At 37.8% G+C, this 25297-nt stretch overlaps 1 protein-coding gene across 7 annotated transcripts in view; it reads right to left on the bottom strand.

The window, feature by feature from the left end:
• Positions 1-25297, bottom strand: part of znf385c (zinc finger protein 385C) — a 126938-nt gene that overhangs the window by 65992 nt on the left and 35649 nt on the right. For 5 of the 7 annotated variants that reach the window (XM_077212404.1, XM_077212405.1, XM_077212407.1 and 2 more), the window contains exon 2: positions 21463-21732. In XM_077212404.1, the coding sequence (XP_077068519.1) occupies positions 21463-21732 (270 nt within the window). Of the gene's footprint in view, positions 1-5904; positions 6154-21462; positions 21733-25297 lie in introns of those variants that run through there. The other 2 variants (XM_077212409.1, XM_077212411.1) reach the window with 2 other exon arrangements.

The following is a 25297-nucleotide window of genomic DNA, read 5'->3' as shown; positions in this document are numbered from 1 at the left end:
AGATAGACCTCTTGCTGCCCTTAATGACCTCCATGATCACTATGAGTCAAGGCAAAGCATAGATAACAGTGGCCGGACGTCAAAGTCACTTTCCCGCAAGCGACGGGAGGAACCAAAAAGGCCAGTTGGCCTAGAGGATGGAGATGGAAGGTACTATTTTTGCTATGCTGGCTCAAGCTGGTCCTGCGGTAACTCTGTTGCCCAACTACAACGAAACTGTGGCACCAAAATGGCTCCCACTGCAGAGAAGATGCGAGAGGATAAATGATTTGGTGCTGTGGTGAGGACTTGCTCACTTGTGTTTGTGCATGTGTGAGGGAGAAAGAACTGACAAGGTGACAAAGAACTACTGGCAGCAACGTCTCTTAATTTGTCAATATCAATGTAAACAGCTCGATGCCACTGGGATGACAATCTGACATTACAACACGTAAAATCTGCTTGCTTTTATTATTAAAAAAAGAAAAAACTGCTGAAATCATATATAGAGTCAGCATGAAATAAAATTGCCCTATTTTTTTTTATAATGCACTTTTTTTTGGCTTAATTTACCAGTTTGTGTTTTTTTAAAGGGACAAACTGGTAGGCTATTCATTATGTTTTATCAAGATACATATAAATTAAGACAAAACATTTTTCACTTCTGAAAAGATTATAAAATTAATAATGTTAACCAATATAGCACAATAGCTATATAAGCACCCTTTTAGGCTGCTGTAATGGGAAATGCATCCTTTGTAAAATCTTGCCAATAGTTAACACAGTAATTGAATGGTTACAATTAGATTAACATTAATGCAATAAAGGCTACAGCAATAATAGCAAATTATAGATGCTCTCGAGGGAGTACTTGACCTTTAGCCTTCATGTCCCATCTACCATCTCGAGCCCCAGTAGCAAGAGGCTCAAATAAATATGATTCCTGGGACATTGCTTCTTCTCCACAAATGACTGCAAACTTGCTTTCAGGTTTCAGGTCTTACTTTATTCTGGTGTGCAACATCAACTTTACAGGGTGCGATCAATTCCTGATGGACAAAAAAAAAAAAAAAAGATCTCGTCCTACATTTTTTTTAAACTGTCAGTATCATGCGTAAATTCAATACATTGCACTCTGGAAGTAAAATAGATTGCAAATGCTATTTCGTGCTGACTTTAAATTTAGATCTTAAAACAACATTAAATTAAATGGGATTTAAAGGTATGCAGTTTATGCATTAAACTGATCAAAAGAGAATTAAATACATTTATAATATTACAAAAAAAGTTCTCTTTCAAGTAAATGCTGTTCTATTGAACTTTCTATTCATCAAAGAATCCTGAAAAAAAATTTGTATCAGAGTTTACACAAAAATTTTAAGCAGCACAATCAACATTGATAATTATCAGAAATTATTCTTGAAGCAGCAAATCAGCATATTAGAATGATTTCTAAAGGATCATGTGACACTGAAGACTGGAGTAATGATGATGAAAATTCAGCTTTGACATCACAGAAATAAATCTAATTTTAAAATATATAAAAATGTTATTTGAAATTGCAATAATATTTCACAATATTACTGTTTTTACTGTATTTTGATCAAATAAATGCAGCCTCGCTGAGCATAAGAGACTTCTTTTAAAAACATTATCAACCCCAAACCTTTCAACAGTAGTGTAAAAAATAAATACATGTCATGATTCATCACATTATTCAAAAAGACCTATAAAACTGCTATTCCTTTCTGCTGATGTAGCCAAGACCACAGGAACAATGAACCAATAACATCATTACCTTACAACAGCAATCCAATTAAATTCAATCCGTAAAAACAAACTCCTCCCTTCATTATTTTGCGCCATATATTTCGTTAAATGCATTGCAGTTGCTGTTTCATGCCGTTTTAAATGGTTAATTCAATGTTTAACTGCCACTTCATCTTAAAACGTGATGGTCATTCTAGCAAGTCAAAGCTGAATCTCTAACCACTCCATTACTGCAGCTCTTTAGAGTCTAGACATGGCAAACACACAAAAACTTACACAAACAGACACTATTGTTGTGGTTGGGGTACAGGAAAAACTTAATCCTAAAATCACTGTGTGCACAAGGGCGTACACACACACACACACACACACACACACACACACACACACACACACACACACACACACACACACACACACATTCTCTTAAGCTGGGATGGAAGAAGCCGATCTACTGTGGATGAAAGACATTCCTTATCATCAGCTTCCTCATAAAGGAACTGGAATAGAAGGTATTTACTCAGCGAGACAGACAGAGAGAGAGAAAGAGAGTGAGAGAGAGAGAGACTGAAGCTAAAGAAAGGCAAGTTGTGTGGGTAGAAAGATTATGGGTGGTTTGCAGCAGCACTGAGCTGCTTCAAAGATTGTCACACTCTAATCAGAGAGAGAGAGAGAGAGAGAGAGAGAGAGAAAATTCTTCCATTTCGAGTTAAATCCCTGTTTCATCCTGCATCTCTTTGTCTCTCTATCCGGGTCATGAAGTCAAGTGCCGTATGAGTCCGTGTTTAGAACAACAGCTCAGCGCCTCGTTTGTACATACACACTCACAGCCTGTCCTGATAAACATTCACATACATACATTGATAGAGGGTCATTTTTCGTCTCGTAACCCCTGCTGAGAGCATATGCCTTACCCTCTTGTCATTGTGACACACACACACACACACTTACCCACAAGCACATCAGACGAACTGACAGGCCAATCAAGCCCATGCTGTCATTTCACTTTAATGACTTGCCCCGTCACTCATTCGATGTTCTACAGGGAGCAGACGTACACTCACTCACTGCGTCACTAAATAGATGAGTTGAATATAACCTCCATTACCGAAGAAGAGGCTCCGGCGAGCCGAAAAACGCAAACCAAGAAAGAAACGCGGCTTTTAGTTTGCTCTGGATGTCAGTTTACCATGACGCATATCAGTGCTCTACATTGTGTGTTCATCGACTGATAAATTGCGGGGTGGTAAATATATGCTGAAAGCCAAAATGTAAAAAGACCATAAAACGTAAAGGTGACAGTGTCGGAATTTCAAAGGTGCTGATTTTGATGAGGGAAGCAACGGCATACTTACATAGAAACGCAGTCTTTAAAGAATGGTGCAAGAATTTGGATCAAAACTCTATCAAAAAACTGCATAATTCAAACTCTAAAATCTGATTGGATGAGCCATGTTCAAAGTCACTAAAAATTACTATATAAAGACATGACATCACATTCAATATTAGATCTTCACTGTAAACAACCTTACTATCAAAAACTGTAAACAATGTGAGTATAATGGCAGAGAAATATCACAGCAATTAGGCTATTAAAAAATAAATTCGACCATTTATTTTAACATTTTTCCTCATAACCAGACCTTTAGGAACATCAAATGACTCTTTTTCAAACCTTTTTATATTTTCATACTGCAAATATTTTTCTAATAAAAACAATATTTGTGAATAAAATGTCTTGAATTGAGTTTGCAGTGTTTCAGTAGGGCCTTCCTAGAGAGTGTGGTAGTAATATGCGGCTGGCAAAGAGCATTCGCTTAAAGGATGGTATTACCGCATTCCCCACACTTACAAACACACAGGCTGGGGCGCTGCCACGACAACAGAAACCATGACAGTGAGAGGGGGGTTAAGAAAACACAGCCAAAAAATCCAATGATCACGGTGCGACTTCGGCCCAGAGAGAAGCGCACACTCGCATTCGTACACCTCCATAATTACAGAGGAGAATGTTCGAGACAGAGACAGACAGATACGATTTTAATTAGCAGCTGATTGATGCAAAGCATTCTGACCTGTAAAAAAAAATGTTTTTAAGAATCGGATGCCAAAAGCACAGATATAAAATACTGACCTGTCATGCTAACACTAAGAAGTGATGGTCAAGGTATAGACAATGCATGTAATTTAAATCAAATGTATATTGCTACAGACTGTTAAAGAATGTCAAGGGCATGACCTTTGTCCCCATAACCTGAGCTACATTCACAGATAATTCACGCCTGAGAGTAGGTGATGGATTATTTACATACAGACACATCCACTTGAAGCTGATCGTCTATAAGTGCTGATTTCAGACGAACTGTGAGTGAAAGCTGGTGCCATTTCATGGTGCAGCTTTCCCCCCCCCCACCCCCCATTTCCTTGGATTTAATCTGAGAGTCTTTATTTAAACAGCTTTGTGGTTTCAGTGTAACTTTGTTTAGCTGTGTAACATCTGTGTGTCTTTTTGTCTGTGTTGCTAAGCGGAAAGGGCATTGGTATCTAGTTAATAATGAGAGAAAGGAGGTGAGAGGGACATTTAAATATTTCCTGCTTCCTTGCATTAATATTTACAAAAGCCTCGCTCACAAAAACCTAAATGATGGATTCTAGAATTAAAAATTACAATTACAACAAAAATGTTAAGACACAGCAATTATATGCAAGTTATATGTTCAATGTAGAAAAAAAATAACTCCAATAGAATAAGAACACATTTTTTACAAATAAAAACAAAAATAACATGTACAAAAGACAATAAAAAATAAACGATTTTTTTAAAATATTACAAATAAATCTATATAAAGCACACAGTTTATTAAAAACAATTAAATCACAAACAACGAAAAGGGGAAACCCCAAAAATGAAAAGGCACCTTGATGAAATGCGTAAACAAATGACTTCGATCCCAACGAAATTCATGAGCTAAGAAAAATAGAAAACTCCAACGATTTCCTTAAATGAGCTACGTTATTGATAAAGCATTTCCAGCGCGTGCAGGATCAATCCTTTATCATTTTTAATTTTCCGCTCCGCTGCTTTGAGCTCTTGTGAGGAAGACCAGGTGCTTTGAGATTCAAAATGCCCTTTAAAGGAGGATTTTAAAGAATAAATTATTTAAGCAGAAAACTGTTTTTTTGTTGTTACATGAATTAAAAAGAAAAACATCTTAAAATAAGATACGTTTTATAGCCTACATAATTTAATAGTGGCGGCGAATAAATGGCATCGTATCAAGTCGTTTTATTTTTTTTAAACGCATGTTTGTTCATAAAATATTTTCACGATGCGTAAATTAAATTTTTTTAATAATTTCTGCATTGCTGTAGTAGCTACCTCGCTGCAGGACCAATGAGTAAGCGGGAAGAGAGAGAGAGAGAGAGAGAGAGAGAGAGAGAGAGAGAGAGAGAGAGAGAGAGAGAGAAAGTTTTTTTAATGCCATTCCAATGCGCTCGGCCGTGTCACGAGATGAACAAAACTTACACAGCATTCTCTTTATCATCTCTCGTTCGCTCATATTTTTTTTGGTCTTTGTGCATCGGTCTCTCGCTCTACATAGATTAACTGTGGAGGGAAACGTATGTTTTGAGGACCATGGCACCTGCTACTAATTAAACCGGGATTGCAGGTCCAAAAATATTTTAGTTGTTAAAAGACCAGGCTTTTACAGGTGTTGACTGGACCAAACGTCACTTGTTAAGCTGCTAACCATCACACTAAAGGCCGTTTGATGGCATGCGTATGACAGTCGCACGCGCATCCGCCAGCGTCTCGTGCAACCAAATCTGCCACACACACACACACACACAATCAAAGATCTCACACACTCACTTCTGGAGCTTCTCGGCTTCTAGAAAATTCTACATCATCTGCCTTATATTTCTTGTGAAGTTTTTGTTTTAATTTCGTATTGATTAAGCAACACGAGCCAACACCTCGACTAAAAAGCGTTGCGCGTGCCGGTGGTCAGTGCGCATACTAGAGCAAAGACTTTGGGCACGAGAGGCATCTTTAACGCAGAACAACCGTGACACTATTACCACATTTAAAGACTTATTATACAGAATATGTCACGAACACAAATACAATAATCTCTATTGGAACTGACTTACCGATAAGCATGTTGTGGAAAAATATCCTGGTTTCCAAAAAGAAACCAGCCAAAAGACAAAAAAAATCAGCGCAGGAATATCAGAAGGGTTTATAAATATTCTCCGACAGTTCGATATGTGACTTTTCCCTTCAGATTTCTCACTCTTCGATGAGTCTCACTCTTGTTTCTGGTCTTAGAGTTGATGTGTCAGAAGGAACGTTACACACGCGCGCAGTGCTCCGCTGATCTGCGCGCCCTCGACGAGGAGGAGGAGGAGGAGGAGGAGGAGGGAGAGAGTATGATCGACAGTCTTTTACCCCCATCTACTCCCCCACCACCTTCTCTCTCTCGCTCTTTTTGCTGCCTGCCGCTTAACCTGAACGAACGGCACAGATGGGGAAATTAGCTGGTGCTATTTTCTCCTTTCATGGTCCTTGATTTCGACTAAATAATTCTGTGTGCGTCTCTGAAGGGGGGTGGTATTTTTCGACCTCCAATGATTCTAGATAATTTAGCAGACTCTCAATGATACATTTACTGGGATTAGAACTAAACCATAGCCAATTATGAAGCAAAAATTATGTTTATTTTGTATTACATATCTAGTGGGATATTGCATACCACAATCATTTAATTGTTTCAGACAAAAACCGGACAGTTAAGGCCTGTTCACACCAAGAACGATAACTGTAAAGATCACTACAATAACTATTAGCGTCCACACAAAAGCACGATACCGTTCTTTTTCTTATAAGCAGTCTATCACTTTAAATGGTAACACTTTTCAAAAAGGTTTATAAGTTAACATTGGTTAATTTATTAACTAACATGAACTAACAATGAGCAATCCATTTGTTACAGTATTTATTCATCTTTGTTAATGTTAGTTAATACAAATCCAGCTGTTCTTTGTTTGTTCACAATGCATTAACTAATGTTAACAAATACAAACTTTGATTTTAATAATTAGTAAATGTTGAAATTAATATTAACTAATAAATGCTTTAGAAGTATTGTTCTTAGTTCATGTTGCCACTATCATGTGACACAATGACAGTCAGGTTGCTTCACCAACATTTAAAACTCTCCCTGGACTCATGGGATGCTCCGTCGAAAATGCACTGTACAAAAACCCTTTGCCTACTGTTTTATAAATACTGCAAATTCGGACATACAACTCATGTCACATCTTTTCAGTTACTGTGGACATTCTCCCATCTCAAATCAACCACTCTCCACAGAACAACCCTAAGAAAACTCAAACTTCATCTTGTAAGAACATTTCACTCCCTGTTCTGCATAACTGACATACTTTGATATAGAACTTTGTGAGCACAAACAGTGAACCGTCAACCACCTGCCTGATCAGAAAAAAATTAACCAGTTTATTCTGTGAATGATTGAGAGAGAACAGAAACCGAACAGGAAATTTTTCTGGAAATATTTTAGACCATATTCACATTACAAAATATGTCTTTAGTTTTTCAATAAATCTGATGGCTGGTATTATTACAGCATGATATCTCCATCAGTGCTCTGGGGCATTTGGACCCCCCACTGGTGCCGTAAACACCTCTCCCAGCTAGAGTTTCCCCTGGAGGTCTTTGTGTCTGTACTGGAGAGTGGACTGGGCTGTATTTGACAAAGAAAGAAAAGAGGTGCTCTTCATCTTTGTACAGATTATTCAATTCCTTTTTTTTCTTTAACATACAATTAAATCCCTGAAATTAACTTCATGCATCATCTTTGCTTCCAGGTATGTACTGTGACCATGACTCCTCTCGCACAGCATATTACGTAATATTGTAGACATAGCACAAACAGTGATCCGATGTATGCCGGTTCTGTGTGGATATGTGTATGTGTTTCAGTTTTCTCAGCCTTAAGCTCTGAGACATTAGTGGTGACAGCAGAGACAGCTGTGCCCTCTTCCTGCCAAAATACTTCCGCCATCCATCCACACACACACACACACACACACACACACACACACACACACACACACACACACACACACACACACACACACACACACACACACACACACACACACACACACACACACACACACACACACACACACACACACACACACACAGATTAGTATTTGTCAGTGTGCTCAAGTAAGAGAACAATCTAATACAATCAAATAAATGATTTGGCCTCTTTAAGAGCATCAAATTAGCATTTTCATCTCTCAGTTTAGATAAAAGAACAGTTCGTCATTATTTACTCACTCTCAAGTTGTTTCAAAATGTATTGTAATTTTTTCCCATGGAATACACACAAATAGTTTGTGAACTATAACGGACGTGCATGACTTGAGAAGAATCAGAATATAGATTATCAGGTTTTTATCGTGTTCTAATAGTGTTTTGTAGTTCCATTGGAAATATGGAAATATTCTGTAGAAATTATTTTTTGTGTTTCACAGATTTTTTTTTAAAGCATTCAGATTTGGAACGACACAAGGGTAATCAAATAATTACAAACTATGCCTTTAAACGAAAACCACATTCAAAAAAATGTCTCAAGACCTCTGGCCACACAATTGCATGAGCAAAATGTAGAGAACATTGAGTACTTGTCAAAAGTTCTCAAAAGTCAAAACTGTTCCTGAATAATTTGAATAATTCAGCAATTAGTCTTCAAGCCTTCAGTTTCCCAGAGTGCAGTAGGGCGTATTACAAGAGGTGATGGGCAGGTGTAGGAGGAAGTGATTTACTCCTCCAGTAGAGTTAAGAGTCTATTACAGCTGCAGACAGACATTCAGAGCAGTATCATGACCTTAGCGTAGCGCTCAGTGAAAATCCTTTCAGCTGAAAACATAGCTGATGTAAATAAAGCAGCCTGCCAATCAATCCCATCATTCAGAACCATTGAAAAACATACAAACGCCATACAGGCGCTTTTGCCAATACTTAAAATACAGTGAGCATTTAATTTCAAAGGGTTCTACTGCTGTCAGCTAGTCTTTGTTATCTTGCTTCCTTTCATAATTTACTTGCACCTTTATTCCAAATGGCTGCTACGAGCACATGCTAGCGTCTCACTGCTTGGTAATGCTAGCCTCCTCCATCTGCCTCAACACTTGCACAGGTCCAAGCGAATCTGACTGATAACACGGACTGTCAAACAGAAAAACTGCTGATTAAGTCAAGAGAGAGAAACATTCAAGCAGCTTGAGATTTTCGAGGTTGATAAGATCCCATTTTGCTTAGGGAATGATAAAGCCGGACTCGCTGTTTTTATTTATTTTTTTACTGCCGTTTACCAGTTCAAATTGAAGCATCTGAAATTGAATGCATCTGTTTGCATGGATTTTTGTTGTTGTTGTATCGATCTATTTATGTTTTTTATATAAATTATATTATGAGACAAATTTACTATCATGATAACAAGTGCCTATTTAGAGCAGTACATTAAAAATACCGTAAAGTTACCCAGTAGTCAATAATTTTATCTTTGATCACCAAAATTACACATTTAAACAATTTTTCCTTCAAAAAATTCTTGCCTTAAAATAGCTTGAACATAACTCTACATCTTTGCCTCATTTAGTATACGCCGTTCCATGAATATGCAAATTATTGCATATTGCATTCCTCCACTCACTCACACCAGCTAAGAGTTCCACTCGTTGACGATCACATGTTGACCTGATAGGTAGTTTGTGATGTCAGAAACACCAGCGATTTCAAACTGGGTTTTTTAGACAGTATTTGGTTCACTGCAGTTTTAAGTGGAAAATCCTCACCAATGGTGTTGACTTATGAATTTGCACATGGTTTTCCTTAAAAGCAAATTAAAAACACTGCATGAATTTCACCACAGAGGGACTTTAATATATAAAGAGCTCTATGCAGATTATTTCCTTTATTTGCATGATTTTATTATTATTATAAGATACATACATGAAGAGATTTGTGTAGATTTGAATTAGCAATCAATGAATGCAAAACATTTGCTGTAATTAAGTCAACGTAGATTTTGAACAAAAATTTAATGCCACTAGCAATATGAATATGCGTGAGAGAAAGAGTTTTCACACACTTAACCTGGAAAATCGAAGTACAAAAAGGCTTACAACCTAAAGCAAACAACATCCCACAACTGTTGGCGCTCCCGCTGCATGACACTATGGAATAATGACAGGGGCTGGGGGGAGGACAAAGAGAGCGAATACATATGTGTATTTAGGGAGAGAATGGAAAAGAATGGAGTTTGAGTCTTAAGCACCTGGGAAAGAGAAGGAGAGAGCGAGAGAAAGAGAGACTGGAAAACCAGTAAAAAGAAGTCCATAAAGCAGAGGAAAAAATGAGTAAAGGTCGAGCAAAGGAATGACTCTTGCAATCGTGCTATAAGCCATTTGTTTTTGAGAATTTCTCTTGTGTTTAAGAAAGAAAGAGAAGGTCATACAGGTTTGGCACGGCATGAAGGTGAGTAAATGATGACAGCATTATCATTTTTCAGTGAACTATTTCTTTAACTTCTGAAAAGACTATTTGTGTGTGTGTGTGTGTGTGTGTGTGTGTGTGTGTGTGTGTGTGTGTGTGTGTGTGTGTGTGTGTGTGTGTGTGTGTGTGTGTGTGTGTGTTTGTGTGTGAGTGAGGGAGTGAGGGAGTGAGGGAGATTTATCACAGTCATGCGCAACATTACCCTACTTTGATTAGATGCTGAGAGATATATGCAACACACAGAAGCACACACATTAGGCTGTCTGCCAACATAGTGTCATATGGAGCTTGAGGTTGCTTCCTGCACATCATTTCCTGTGCTGGCCTGTCACTGCCCATCAGAGCATTGAAGAGATCTGACACTGACAAGAGTTGACAGAGGAAAAACACACACAACACAAACACTCCCTGACACCAAGACACACATAAACAACTAAACACTGAACACACACGTACACGCAGCACAGACCCTAACTCACACTACAATAACATATTCAAAACCCAACACAAACAGCATACACAAACATGTCAAGATAAATCAAAATGACGATATTATGACAATAAGCAACTTCTACTAGAAGGTAATATTTTGATCAGTGTAGAGATGTAAATAAAAATATTTAAAAAATTAAATAACATTACATTATATATGACATAAATATAAAACATATACTGTATATTAGAAATTTAAAGATATGAAGATTTCTTTTTCAAATTAATGCTGTTCTTTTCAACTTTCTATAACAAGGAATGGGTTTTTTTGAGCATCAAATCATCATCATAGAATAATTTCTGAAGGATTGTGTGACACTGAAGACTGGAGTAATTAAGCTGAAAATTCAGCTGTGACATCACAGGAATAAAATTACATTTTAAAATATATTCAAATATAAAAACGTATAAAAAATATAATATTTCACACTACTGTATTTTTGACTGAATAAATGTAGCCTCGGTGAGCATAAACATTAAAAACAAAATGTCTTGACGCGACTTTCAAAAACATGTTTATGATGCAGTAAAAAGTGTACACAATATTATAAAAAATAATATAACAAAATAAATAGACATAAAAACTAATTATAATGATAAAAAACATTTATTTAAATAATGTTACTAAATAAAACATGACGAATTGTGTGTTCAGTGTCTATGGGAATTCAAATCCTTTCTGCAACATTCAAATGAACTCCCCATAATATGAGTGTCACAATGAATCTGAAGTGATTTGCTGAGAATGTAAAACCTGAATATTTCACAGCAGCATATTAGCCTGAGTCAAACACATACACTCCAGTGACCTGTGCTCAATGTCACACACAAGCACACACACTCGCACTGGACCCCTCTTTGTTCTGGGGCAGCATCTGTTTGGTCTGATAAAGGGATTAGGACATCCATTCCCCTGACCAGCCAATGGGGTTTAACCACACTGAGAATAACAGTGTGAGTTGAGTGTGTGTGATAGACGGCATCAGAAACAGAGAGGAAGACTAGAATCGTGCTGTACACAAGACTGTAATGTTTATTCTCTTAGTGTGTGAGTGTAAATCCAGACTGTGCCATTTTTCGCCTGAATGAGAGAAATGATGAAATCCTAATTACACGCTACAGACATCACCCCAAGCAAAGTCTCGCTCAGTCGAGCGCTGCCGAATAAAACACGCGCTCAGAACCTTTAGCCTTCTCAACATTCTGTCCTTCCTCTTCATCTGCATGAAAAGAGTTGTTGCGCAGCTACAACATGAGAACAGCCATGTATAATGGGGAAAATAATTCAATGTCAAGAAAGACACTCGCACACAAACTCCACTGCATACACACTGATGAACGGTAACGTGTAATAGAGTGGTGTGAGAAAACAATTGTGATTTGTTCACTGTCGGTTTAGGGAATAATTGGCAGAGTTGCTGACAGGACACATTATGCCCCTGTGATTTAAAACACAGATGACGATGATGACAGTGATGAGGAGACTGATGACAACAGCCATGATGTTGATGATGTTAATGCCGCTGTGATTTTTTTTAGTAATAAATACTACTTCCCCCTCTCTCTGTCTCTTTCACCCTCTGTTCCTGTCGTCCTGCCATACTTTATCATTAACTGCAGCCACCCGGAGCAGCCAACCGGAAAATTTCCATCATGAAACACTAACTCATCTGCATATTACAGCCCTATTCGCTCACTACCAGTGCATAAATTAATACATGAATAACAATGAAAGACCCGGTGTCTCTCTCTGAACCGAATGTGACGTTCCTTTGGTAAAATGTTACGCAGTAAAATATCCTCATGCTTGAATGTGCTCCAAGGTTGAATCCATATACTTTGTGTGTGTGCGTTGTGCTTCATTGTCCGACCTCTAGTTTTACATCTTAATAATCCACAATTGTATATGGCACTACATTAAAGCAGACGTGTGATACTTTTGTGCCGTTAAAATACTGTACTTTTTGTGCACAGTAAGCTATTGTTGAATTCATGAAGACTGTAAAAAGCTTTGTTGTTTGTTGGCAGTGGCCCAACCCAGCAGCAACTGGATCAACCAATGGTGTGAGTTTGGGGCGGGGCTACCTGTTTTACTGACCAATCGCAGATAGGGGGCAGTAGGAATGCTTGACAATGTCAATGTAGAAATTCAGCTTGATGGTGTAAAAAATAAATAAAATGAAATCACACACACAGCAATTTTACCAAGAATTCAAACGTTATAGGATAAGAAAAAGTATAAGTTATTATTATTTAATTTAATCAAAATTAAATCATTATTTTTGTGGCATTATTAGTGGCACACAAAAATTACATCATCTTTAAAGAAAAAAACTGTTGGACAGAGACTAGTAAACTCTTCCATCTTGCTCTCAGAGCACAGACAAGAGACCAAGTGAAGAGTAATAGGGTGAAATGATGGAAGAGAGAAGCTGTGAATAATCGAACGAAAAATTGTGATAAAAGAGGTAAGTCGGAAGAAGAGAGAGAGAGAGAGAGAGAGAGAGAGAGAGAGAGAGTACATTGGAATGCAGAAAAAATGCAGCTGTGCAGACACACTCATGCAGAACATTTTATATTTTAATAAATCACACATACACAGTCACTATAATCCAATACCTCATGCTGCATTAGAGGAGAGCAGAGACGGACAGCATGAAAGGCAGAGAAAGACAAATGCAGGACTAGCATAAACATGCAAAACACAAATCCACAAAACACACAGATGAAGCACTGTACCAAAAAATACCAGCATGTGTTCACTAAAACATTGGTATAAATGACCCCCCCCACATCACTCACACACACACACACACACACACACACACACACACACACACACACACACACACACACACACACACACACACAGAGAAAGTAGCTGTAAGACATAGCTAAAGCATTGAAAATTACCATTTCCACAATCAGAGGAATAATTTAAAAGTTCAAACCAACTAAAGATGTTACGAATCTGCCTGGAAGAAGACAAGTGTCTATATTGTCTTAATGCACAGTGAAGAGGAACGTTTGAGTAGCCAAAGACTCTCCAAGGATCACAGATGGAGAATTGCAGAGATTAGTTGTGTCTTGGGGTCAGAAAAAAAAAAAAAAATCAAACAACCCCTTTGGGGAGGGTTCCCAAACAACATGTGGAAAAATCCTCCTCGCTCATCCAAAAACAAACTCCAGCATATTCAGTTCTCAGACACGACTGGAACTTCAAAAGGGACCGGATTTTATGCTCAGATGAAACTTAAAAATAGTTTTTTGGCAGCAAACCCACCAGATGGTTTTGGTGCAAACAGGGATATTTAAAAGCCCACGTTTAAATATACTGCTGGATCTTTAATGTTGTGGGCCTATTTTTTTGCTGGAGGTCCTGGACATCTTGTTCAGATACATGGTATCATGGATTCTATCAAATTCAACAGATAAAAAATCAAAACCTGACTGCCTCTGCTAGAAATCTTATAATGGGCCGTGGTTGGATCTTCCATCAGGAAAATGATCCAAAACAAACGTCAAAATCAACACATAGATGTGTCACTGAGTACAAAATGAAGCTTCTGCCATGACCGTCCCAGTTCCCTGAACCGAACCCTATAACAAATGAGTGGGCTCAACTGAAAGGAAGAAGCACCAACATGGATCTGGGAATCAGAAGGATCTGGAGAGATTCTGTATGGAGGAATGGTCTCTGATCTCCTGTCAGGTGTTCTTCAAACTCATCAGACATTATAGGAGAAGATTCAGAGCTGTTATCTTGTCAAAAGGAGGTTGCAGAAAGTATTGAATAAAATGGTGTGAATTATAGAGGCCAATGTGTTTTGGAGAAAAGCATTTATTTCAAAATGTGATTTACCCCCCTCCCCCTGCCCTCCTCAATTCTTTTACGTCAATGAAAGGTTAGATTGAAATATCAAAAGAATAAACAATGCAGATTTATTTTACAGTTATCTTTGTTCATATTTACCAAGGGTTACAAATTGCAGAAATGATTCACACTTCATTGCCAAATATCTGGCCAAATATTGGTTGATTATTCAGTCTGGCCAAAATATATAATTCTCTATATAATTCATATAATACTTACAATGGTTAATGGTAGATTTTGATGTCAGAAATTTTTCAGCTCTTAGTTAGGATTATTAGAAGCTGAAATTGTCGTGTTAGCAGACTGATCTTTATTCACACATGCACAGCAGAACTACTATGTACCACTATTTAGTGCATGTGTCCAGGGGCAGCCTGAGAGAAGACTGCTAAACTCTGCAGTCTTATTACCCAGTTTACCCATGATGCACCTTTCTGTGGATTAGGATGGTGGGGGTGTTGAGATAAGGGGAAGGACAGATAAGAATGAGGTGAAATGAAGAAAGAGAGAGAAGAGTTGGAAAATAAAGAGAAAGGGGAAGAAGGGGAAATATGTTTTTAAATAGATGGGGTGAGGTAATATAGTCGATCAGCTATAGTGGACCGTTAACAGTGTGGACAAAAGCAGATGCTCTGAGGGATTTAAACAGTAAAGAGTCTTATTAGCAAATGTTTATATATGCATACAATCCAAACACATTAAAAAAAATTAAATTAAAACCTAAGCTAATTTTGGCACAAAATAAAAGATAGACGTGGTGCCCTCTGCATGCACGTATCGTGTGTGTGTGTGTGTGTGTGTGTGTGTGTGCAGTCATGCTGATTATGTGGGTTTCAGTACAGGGGCCTGGAGGAATCAACAGAAGGTGAGCAGTGATAAGACTGTAACTTAGTGATTGTGTGTGCGTGTGTGTGTGTGTGTGTGTGTGTGTGTGTGTGTGTGTGTGCGTTTGTTTGAGTGTCTCCGTAAATTGAGTTTCCAGGCTTTTGCCTTTCCCTACTGACATGAAAGTGAAATAAACACATGTACCAACACAAATGCCTTTAATTCTTCAAAAATGAATTTCCAGTCTTACCATAGGCAATCTAGAATTTAGTTTTAATCGCAAGTGGAATGATTTCTAAAATGTTTTAAGTACACTACAGTGAACTCTAGAACGCTACAATCCAGGAACGCATATCATTTATAGGCCCGGTTTCACAGACAGGGTTTAGATTAAGCCAGGATTAGGCCTTACTTCAGTTAGGACATTGAAGTAGCTTTTATAACCGTGCCTTAGGAGGAAAAAACATTACTGGTGTGCATCTTGAGACAAAACAATGGCGCTGACATATTTTAATATCTGTCAGTGCAATTAGCTTTCAGTTAAAACAGCTCAAACATGCACTTCAGTTTGTGACTAGCTTAAGCTATGTCTGTGAAACCGGGGGTTAGTATACTAATACAATACAATAATTTATTCATAATACAACACACTTTTTTTCATTTATTGTACCGAATTAAGTTTAAATTAAATTAAAATATTGTCTAAAATGTGGTCTCAAGTTAATTATCTTCAAACTTTGTATATTATTTAAGTCCCTTTTAAGGACTTTCACTCGGTGAACATATTTACAACACCTCCGGGCAGTTATTTTGGGCATTCAAGACTATGGGACCTATCATACACCCGGCGCAATGAAACGCCAAGCGCGACACAAGTGTTTTATTAATCATAATCATATTTATTAATCATAATCTTTATGTACACAATTAATATTGTGTACATAAAGATATGGTGGAACCCAGCTTATGCCGTAGATGGTCTGCTTGCGCGCTAAAACCTCAGGCACGAGCATATCCGATTCCTCTCTGGAGACGCGTTCAGTCTTCCCACTTGCAAATGCCGTCATGTAAATAGTGAATCCGCCATGGTGCGAGCGCAACTAACTTTTAAAGGGAATGGGAGATGAGACTCTGGTTGGTTTGTTTCATGTTACACCCAAAACACACCCATTACTCAATAAGAGAATTATAGGGACAACCCTTTTAGACCATGTGACGCGTGCGCCGTCCATTTTCCCGTCATTAAACTAGCAGAAGTGGATTCACTTAGACCATGCACTTAGATCATTAAAATAGGGTCCCAAGTCCCATCTATTTGAATGGGGGAACCCTGAAATCTCAAAGACTGCTTGCCGAACTCACAATTAAATAACATATTTCAAATCAGCAACAAAATCTGACATAAACTGTCCCATAAATATGGTTTCTAACTCTCAAATAGCGTTAAAAAAGCTTATTTATCAGCCATTGCACATAGGCAGTCCTAAGTGCGAGTCTCAGGTTTCTATGGGAACCGGAGCTTTTAACGGCAGCTGCAGTGACGCAAAGACTTTTATTTAGAATAAGGGACTAGGGGTGTAACGATACCCTCATGTCACGATTCAATACATATCACGATACGATATTATTGCAATACTCCAAGACATATGGTAAAAGGTTAACAAAAAAATTTACTTTTGCTAAAAATGCTAAATTTGATTTTACATTGGGTGTGGAAATGAATAGGCTTGGGTAACCCAATGCACAGGACAATGGTGACACCAGAATAAAAATATTCATGATTACTCGCCCATGGCTACATCCATTGCACACTTCAGAATCTCTTTGGAAGTAGAAGGTCATCCAGGTACTTTTTGCCTACTGTTTTATGAATACTGTGAATTCATACATACAACTGTTTTTCGACTACTATATAGTAAGAAAGTAAGCATATTTGGCCGTAGCCCAATTGATTGTCTTTATGAATTAATCATTGAATCATTTAATCAAATAATTAGTTTAAACCAATTTTCTTCAGGAATGAAACACTACTACTATGTTTTGCTTTGAGACATGCAGCATCTTATAATGCTTTGTCTATTTTTGTTCTGCCGATAAAAAAATGTTCCAAATGAAGGCAAAGTAATTGGCGATATTGTGCCTAAAATGTAAGCTATTGCTTAATTAAATGCTTAACTTGCTATATTGTGTGATTGGCTACTAAACCCAGCTGTATAGTGTTCTCCACTTAAAATGAAAAACACACATACAGTACTGAATCAGTCAGTCACTGATTTGTGCATGTGGGGATGTGTATGCAAGCAGATGTGTGATACAGTATGTGTGTGGTTAGGATTCAGGCATTGTTGTATGCTCATGGGAAAGGTTGTCCAGTTTAATTTGACTTCTATTATGCTGTCGGACACAAGCAGAATGGCTAATCAATGAGCCTTTATATCTTTGCGCTAGAATGCAAACACGCACACTCACACAGTGTGCATGCATGCATCTTAAAGGTTCTCCATAAACACCTTGCACAAATGGGATCGGCATAGAGCTATGCCATTTAGAATCATGCTAAAACCCTGACACACACACACACACACACACACACTGCATAAAATCTAGCTGGCTCCGAGACTGTGAGTGCCTGTACCCCGTTGCTGAAGGGGGCGTCGCCACGTCGAGCATTTCCATGGTGAACATGTTTGGTTGCTATGTAATTATGATCTATTTGTATGAGAGCCTGTACCTGAAGTGGGTCTGACTGCTGCTCATATGATTGGTCGTGCATGCGTGTCTTTTTATGTGTAAGAATCAACAGCATGGAAGTTAGCTTTAATTTCACATTTGCATTACAAGAGAAGGAAAATTGTGTTTGCAGGCCTGGATTTGGAGTGTGGCATTTGCATGTGCTTGCTATCTGTGCACGATTGTGCATAGCTCTGTTTTTGTGTGCCAGGACGAATGAATTGTGCTAGTGGATTATTCCACTGTTGATCAAATAAATCGACAAATTCCACCTATAATCATAAGATTCTGTCCGACTCCGCCCATTTCTGGGGAAATAAGGCTGAACGACACAAAACTGCCACCAGCTGCCTCGCTTTCTATCCTGCAATTATCTCTAGGCCGACATGTAGACGTACAGCCCCATCTTTACCACCGTAACTACAACAATCAGCATCTCACGGACCTTTGAAATGCTCCTTCCTGACCTATCAGCTGGGCTTTAAAGCTGCATCTCCATGGAAACATAAAAGCCAGTAGAGTCAAAATCACATATTAACTGCAGATGGACACAATGAGGTCTAAGGGTATGAATTACATGAAGATGCCTGTCAGACCTCAGCTGACAACATGAAGGTGGTTGATTGTGTTGTAAAAGCCATTTGCATGTCATGTATATATGAATTTGTCAATAACACCAATTTGATGCATCTTATAGCACTGGTGAAGAATTTCTACACATTTATTACTTATATTAGGAAACAAATTTTAGGTTACCAAAAAAATTCAACACACAGCATTTATATAGTATTGTGTGTTCATTTTTGGACCAAGAATAGCATGACATGATTCAGCCAAGTTGGACATGTTCCTGGATCAACATATTTAGTTGGTCCTGACCTGAAGCAACATTGCTATCCCAATCATATCCCATATCCCTTTTATATTTTAGTTTATTATCACCTTTGGAGACTGTGAAGTCAAAAAGTTTGGAATACCCAGCTCAAACTTTTCTTATTGTTGCTTGTAATCTGTTTAATCCTGCTATCCGACCCAGACTTGATTAGGTCTCACTTGTTATATGACTCTTTTCGGGTTGAATGGTGGTCGTCTCGCCTCAGTGAAAGAGGAAACAGAGAAAGAGGAAACGGCAGACTGACCGAGCGAGGAGTTAGACACGAGTAAACATCGGACCTGCGTTTTCAGAATGGCGAAAAAAAAAACGAAGAAAGTGCGGTCGGAAGAGTCTAGAAAATGGTAACGAGAATCTGACAGCGCGAGGAACCGGACAAGAGACCCACTCAGTCAGGCTTTCATTGTTAAAGTTGATTCCTGTGATTATCATGAGAACAGTTGTCAATATCTCACATAATTATCAGGACATAAATAAGCCTACAGTTGTAAATAGTGTAAATGCAATTTGCAAACTATTATGATAAATTGCAATAATCATGTCCAACAACATCATAACGGACATTGTTACGAAATAATGGGACGTACATGATACACTTTATTGGTGTCATCTGGCATTAATGCTCAGGTAAGCCTAACGCAGTAACGCACTTATTATGAAGTGCAGAGGCCATGAGTGCAGATACGCTCTGCGTGAGTTGTATTTACGACAGTAACGTTAAATACAAGTACTCTACAGCGACTCCTGCGTAGCGAATCCTGCATAGTGCTGCTTTAAATAAAGGTTAAAAGAAAAAAGAAAAAAAGATAAAACAACCCTTGAAATTCCAGAGGGAAATGATTGGCTGATAGACCTTAACCCAGTCCTGCAGCCCTACGCCTAAGGGTGTGTTCACACTTGTAGTTTGGTTCTCTTGGTTATTTCAGTCCAGACCAAAAAAGAAAATGATACACTCAGTACTGGTTTGCTTAGCATTTACACTGTCATTTTTAACACTGAACCTAAAAATAAAATAAAAATGATGACATATATTTTGCAAACATACAAAACAATGCTGTGTGCTGGTCTAAACGAGCTCATTGAACAGTATGTGCATACATATTAGAGCTGCACAATTAATCGTTAAAAGATCGCGATCTCAATTCAAACACCCATGCAATCTTATCTTTATAAGACAGCGATTCGGCTAAGTCTATTAAACCTTCAACATTCAAATCTGCGTTGGCTGATCAAGAGAGTTGTCATGTATAGGGGTATGAAACAGTATTTTTTCCTAAAAAATTTTCCTCACAGTATCATTATTTCTGTTACAGTAATTCAGAGAAGTACTGGGATAAAAATGTATAGTTCGAATAAAAACACTGATGACTACGGTAGCGACCAACAAAGAGCAAATTACCTTTTGAAAGTAACTTGACGCGATTGTATCAATTACATCGTTACACCAGTAGGTGGCAACAAGTGACTGTAACAAAATATATTTTTCATAAACCATTCATTTGTTTCGTTCAAAAAGCGGATTCATCCATTAATAAAAAAGTGAAGTCTTCATGAGTGAGTCATTGAATCATTTAAAACAGATAAAAAAAAGAATTCAATTAATTAAATAATTAAATATTAATTTGCAGCTATTAACATTTTGTCAGTATCTCTAATCATTTACATGTTATTTTGTTTAGTTGTCTATACAGAATCGTCAGAGAGTCCTCTATTCTAAACAACAGAAATTGTGATTCTCAGTTTATCCAGAATCGTGCAGCTCTAATACATATGATGGTATTTTTACCAGCTGAGAACTCATGAAGAGAAAAGAGTTACAAACAGCACCAGTAATTTCTCCGTTCAAATTTCAGTCAAACTTCACTACAGTTTATTTGAAAGCAGACCAAGACCCTCAAGAAAAGGTTTGGATGGCAGCGTTCACACTTATTCAAATAAACTGCACTAATAGTGCAAACACCCCAGAGATAGTTTTAATCGGACCAAAACTGACAAGAATGAACACACTAAAATATGATTGGTGATAGGAATGTTGTCCTACTTGAATCAATCATACACAAGAACATACACAACGGGATTCACCCCAGCAGGACATGTTCCCAGATAAACATCATCTGCTGGCCCCGGAAAAACCAATCAGTACTATCCTCAAAATCAGAATTGGTTTCAAAGTAAGCATTTCCAGGACTAATAAAGGATGCCTATCCAAGAACATACCCTATTTCGGTTGATAATGTTAAGCTAGAAGCTCCAGTCTTTGAGCTCCGATTATGACAGGAACACCAGAGAAAGACACACATATCATACCTGTGTTGCTGTTGTTTATGTGTTTGAGTCTTTTCTGGTGTGTTTTGCCATTGTAGTGTATCTGTGCTTGTGCTGCGGAGTTCAGCTGAATGTTGCACACTTCACAGAGTGTGTACGACCTGTGTTTGCGCTCCCGCTTCGGACGAGGGTTTATAGGTGAGGCGTCCTGTCTGGTAAACTCCACCCCATCAGAGGATACACCCTCATGCCCAGTCTGTTCAGTCAGTCTATTCGATCCATCTTCAACAGGACTAAATGGACGCTTCATTCCTAAAGAGAGAATAAAAGTTTAAAGTTCTTTCATCTGAAATATTTTAGGCATCTGAATGGCCAAATCAAGCAGTGCCAGAAGTGTTCTGGAGTGTGAACAATGCAATACTCCATCTGAAACTATTTTAAATCACATTTTTCCAATAGTATATTAATATTAAAACTTTATGACTCGATTGATAGGCGACATGAAAAATTTGCACTTTGAACAATTGTTTTGTCACATCGAAGGAGTATTATAAACTGATGTGGTGAAACATTACAAATAGTGAAAGAAATTGAGCTTACTTAATATTTTTTTGGAAACCATGGCACATTTTTTTCAGGATTCTTTAATGAATAGAAAGGAAAAAAACAGTATTTATTTATTTATTGTAGCATTATACATGTCTTAACTGCTGATTTTTGATCTGTTTAATACTTCCTTGCTGAATAAAAGTATTAATTTCTCTCAAGAAAAAAAAACCTACTGACCCCAAACTCTTGAATGATAATGTATATTATTTACAACATATTCTTTTCACATTATTGACAACCTATGGGGATTAAAGCAGTGTTACTGACCTCCACTAGGGGGAGATATTCATCAACAATGTCCAGAAAGATTGGAAATCCTGCATGTTTGTTACAGTTAAAAACAGTCATACATGGTATATGAAACTTTCATCAATGCTCAATTTTGACTCAATTAACTTCATTAAAGAACATTTCTTTGCATTAAGCATATAATTGTGAGCACTACTTGCCTGCTATAGCAAACTCCAACTCTGGACTTGTCTATCTCTCACACACACACACACACACACACACACACACACACACACACACACACACACACACACACACACACACACACACACACACACACACACACTAAAGCTTTTTTAAATACATGTTGGGTTTTAATTTTTTAATGGGGACATTCCACAGACAATAATTTTTATACGGTACACACTATATATTTTATCCCCTAACCCAAACCCTACCATCACAGAAAACGTTCTGCATTTTTATATTTTCACTTAGTATGATTTATAACCTTTTTTTTTCTCAAATGTCCCAACAAGAACAAGGATTTCAGATAATGCCATCCTTGTAGGGACATTTTGTTCCCATATTGTGGGTATACCTGAACCATACACACACAGGCCCCATTGATCCTGCACTTCCTTCTCTAAACACCACTCCCTGACCACAGAGCACAAACACACATTTGTCTCCGCTGCCCAAACACACTGTAAACACACCCCTCCCAACTCACAACACTCCAACTATGAATGGTCAAACATAGCAAGCAAAACAGAATGCTAAAATAAGTTAAATAGTCAAACAAAACACTTTTTAATCAACATACTTGTTCAGATTGATTTAAACAGGGTAAAAAACTGTAACCAGGCAGTTTCATAACGATATTCCTCAGAAACTGCTGTCCCATTAATGACGGTATACCATTGATACTGTCAGCCATTTAAAGCTATGTCATTTTTTCCACCGCCAGGGGTCGCTAACCTCTTACAATAACAAAGGCGTAGATTGATAACGCAGTGATAAGCGGAATCATGGAACTTGTCGTCAAGCTGATGGATCTAATAATGTTTATGAATGAGTGAATACATTCATGTTTTTTAACATGACTGTGGTATGAAGCAGGGCACGATTGCTAATGAGAGACAGATATCAGCGCCACACGCGAGTCCCGCGGATATAAAGGATTAAGGCGTTTTCGCATTTCGAAAACACCACGCCGATATTGATCCTCGTTTTTGTTCTCCTTTTGTCCCAAACTCCGCTTGCCATGATCCATAATGTTGGAACGAAACAACAACAGTGTGCCGCTAAACATTACGCAGCTGTCCACATCTGTCGCTATGGTAACTATGGCAGTACAAGCGGAAACCAGGGATAACGCAGATATTACTGTACGCTACTGACAGGCGACGGGCACTATTTAAAATTGTATATTTCTCTGAATTTACAAATTCTTGGAAACATTTAGGATAATGTACATAATTGAAAGAAATATATAACACTGTGCAAGTGGTTTTTGGATATGTTACATATTGTAAGTTTAATCACTTTACTGCAGGGCTCCACAATAAGGATGGCATGAGCCAGTATGAGAGAGAGTTTATTTTTTACTCTTATACGGTTAAAAATAAAATGTAAAATTTATGTGGGGGTTTAGTTAAAATGTTGGCAGGGAAAGTAAAAATAAATAAATAAATACAGGCACATCCAAACCAGCAGGACAAAATCATTATAGTTGAACCCTGTCACTGTTGGTCATGCTGACATCATGGAACAGTTGAGATTCATTGAGCTCCTATTTGTCTTAGTTAAACATCTGAAAAGAGCCCTGAGGTCACCCTGTCGTCTCGACACACAGCTGAAGGAGTGGCAGTGGATCAAGGACAGGGCTGTTAGCCACCTTCAGTGCTGTGGGTGTCTTGTTTCACGTCTTCTATCCACGTCTCCCCATGAGACTGCATCAATCAGTGCACAGATATCCTGCTGAAAGTCACTCGTAAAGGGACATATGTGTATTTCTGTCACTCTTGCTCACACACGCAAACAAACAAATGCACTAACAGCAGGGCAGATTGTTCAGAGCTCCAAAAATACTCATCTGCAACATGATGTGGTCAACTTCTGAACAGAGCGCCCTCCACAGGTCAAGTAAATATAGCAGTCCTTCAGTTACTGGTTGGATCAGTCAGAGTAAATGGAGTAAAAAAATAGGCAGAGTAAAACTAAATGTATACTTTTAATAATTATAATATATTATTGCATATATTTTATTAAATATACAATTAATACCTTTCATTGGTACAGAACTATTTTCAAAGGCACCACCACAAAAATATTATTTTAATTTGTGTAAATTGTGTAATGTGTGTAAATTGTGTAATATATGTGTAAATAAAAGTAAAAATGGAAAATAATAGACCAGAAATATGAAATATATATATATATATATATATATATATATATATACATATACATATATATACATATATATACATATATACACACACGCGCACACACACACATAAATTTGAATTTGCTATTCTGATTCCACTTGTCACTCCAAACTCTGAAAGGTTCGTCTGATTTCAGCAGTAAACACCACTTTCATTCCAGCCAAATCAAAGATAAGTGGTCATAAGTGGTGAAAGTGAAGATAAAATCAGCTCTGGAATGCCACAGTCATATTTACTATCAGACACAATAAAGATGTGCCAATAAAAATACAACGTCTGCCAACAGTTTTAAACTCAATCTAGCAAATGGAAGCTACGATAGTTGTGTGCGTAACATTATTAGCCACTGGCGTTGTATGTTCAGATGAATCTGTAATAGGCTGGCTGAGCTGGAGTGATGAGTCTTCTGTTGTTTTTCCACTAAAGTGATGCTGTCTGGTTTGGAGACACAGTCCTGTGGAACACGATGAGTTGTGTGAACGGCTGACTGCATGCTCTCTCCCTAATAAGTTTGCTGAGGGCCGCTGGCATTACCAGTGGAGCTGGGTGTGTTTGTTCAGGCCATGCTATGTGTGGACATGTAA

The sequence above is a fragment of the Siphateles boraxobius genome, unplaced genomic scaffold (genome assembly GCF_051911475.1).
Source record: "Siphateles boraxobius isolate OS27281-9 unplaced genomic scaffold, OSU_SipBor_1 66, whole genome shotgun sequence".
Lineage (NCBI taxonomy): Eukaryota > Metazoa > Chordata > Actinopteri > Cypriniformes > Leuciscidae > Siphateles > Siphateles boraxobius.
Note: the sequence above shows the minus strand (reverse complement) of the source record. Positions and strands in the feature narration are given on the sequence as shown.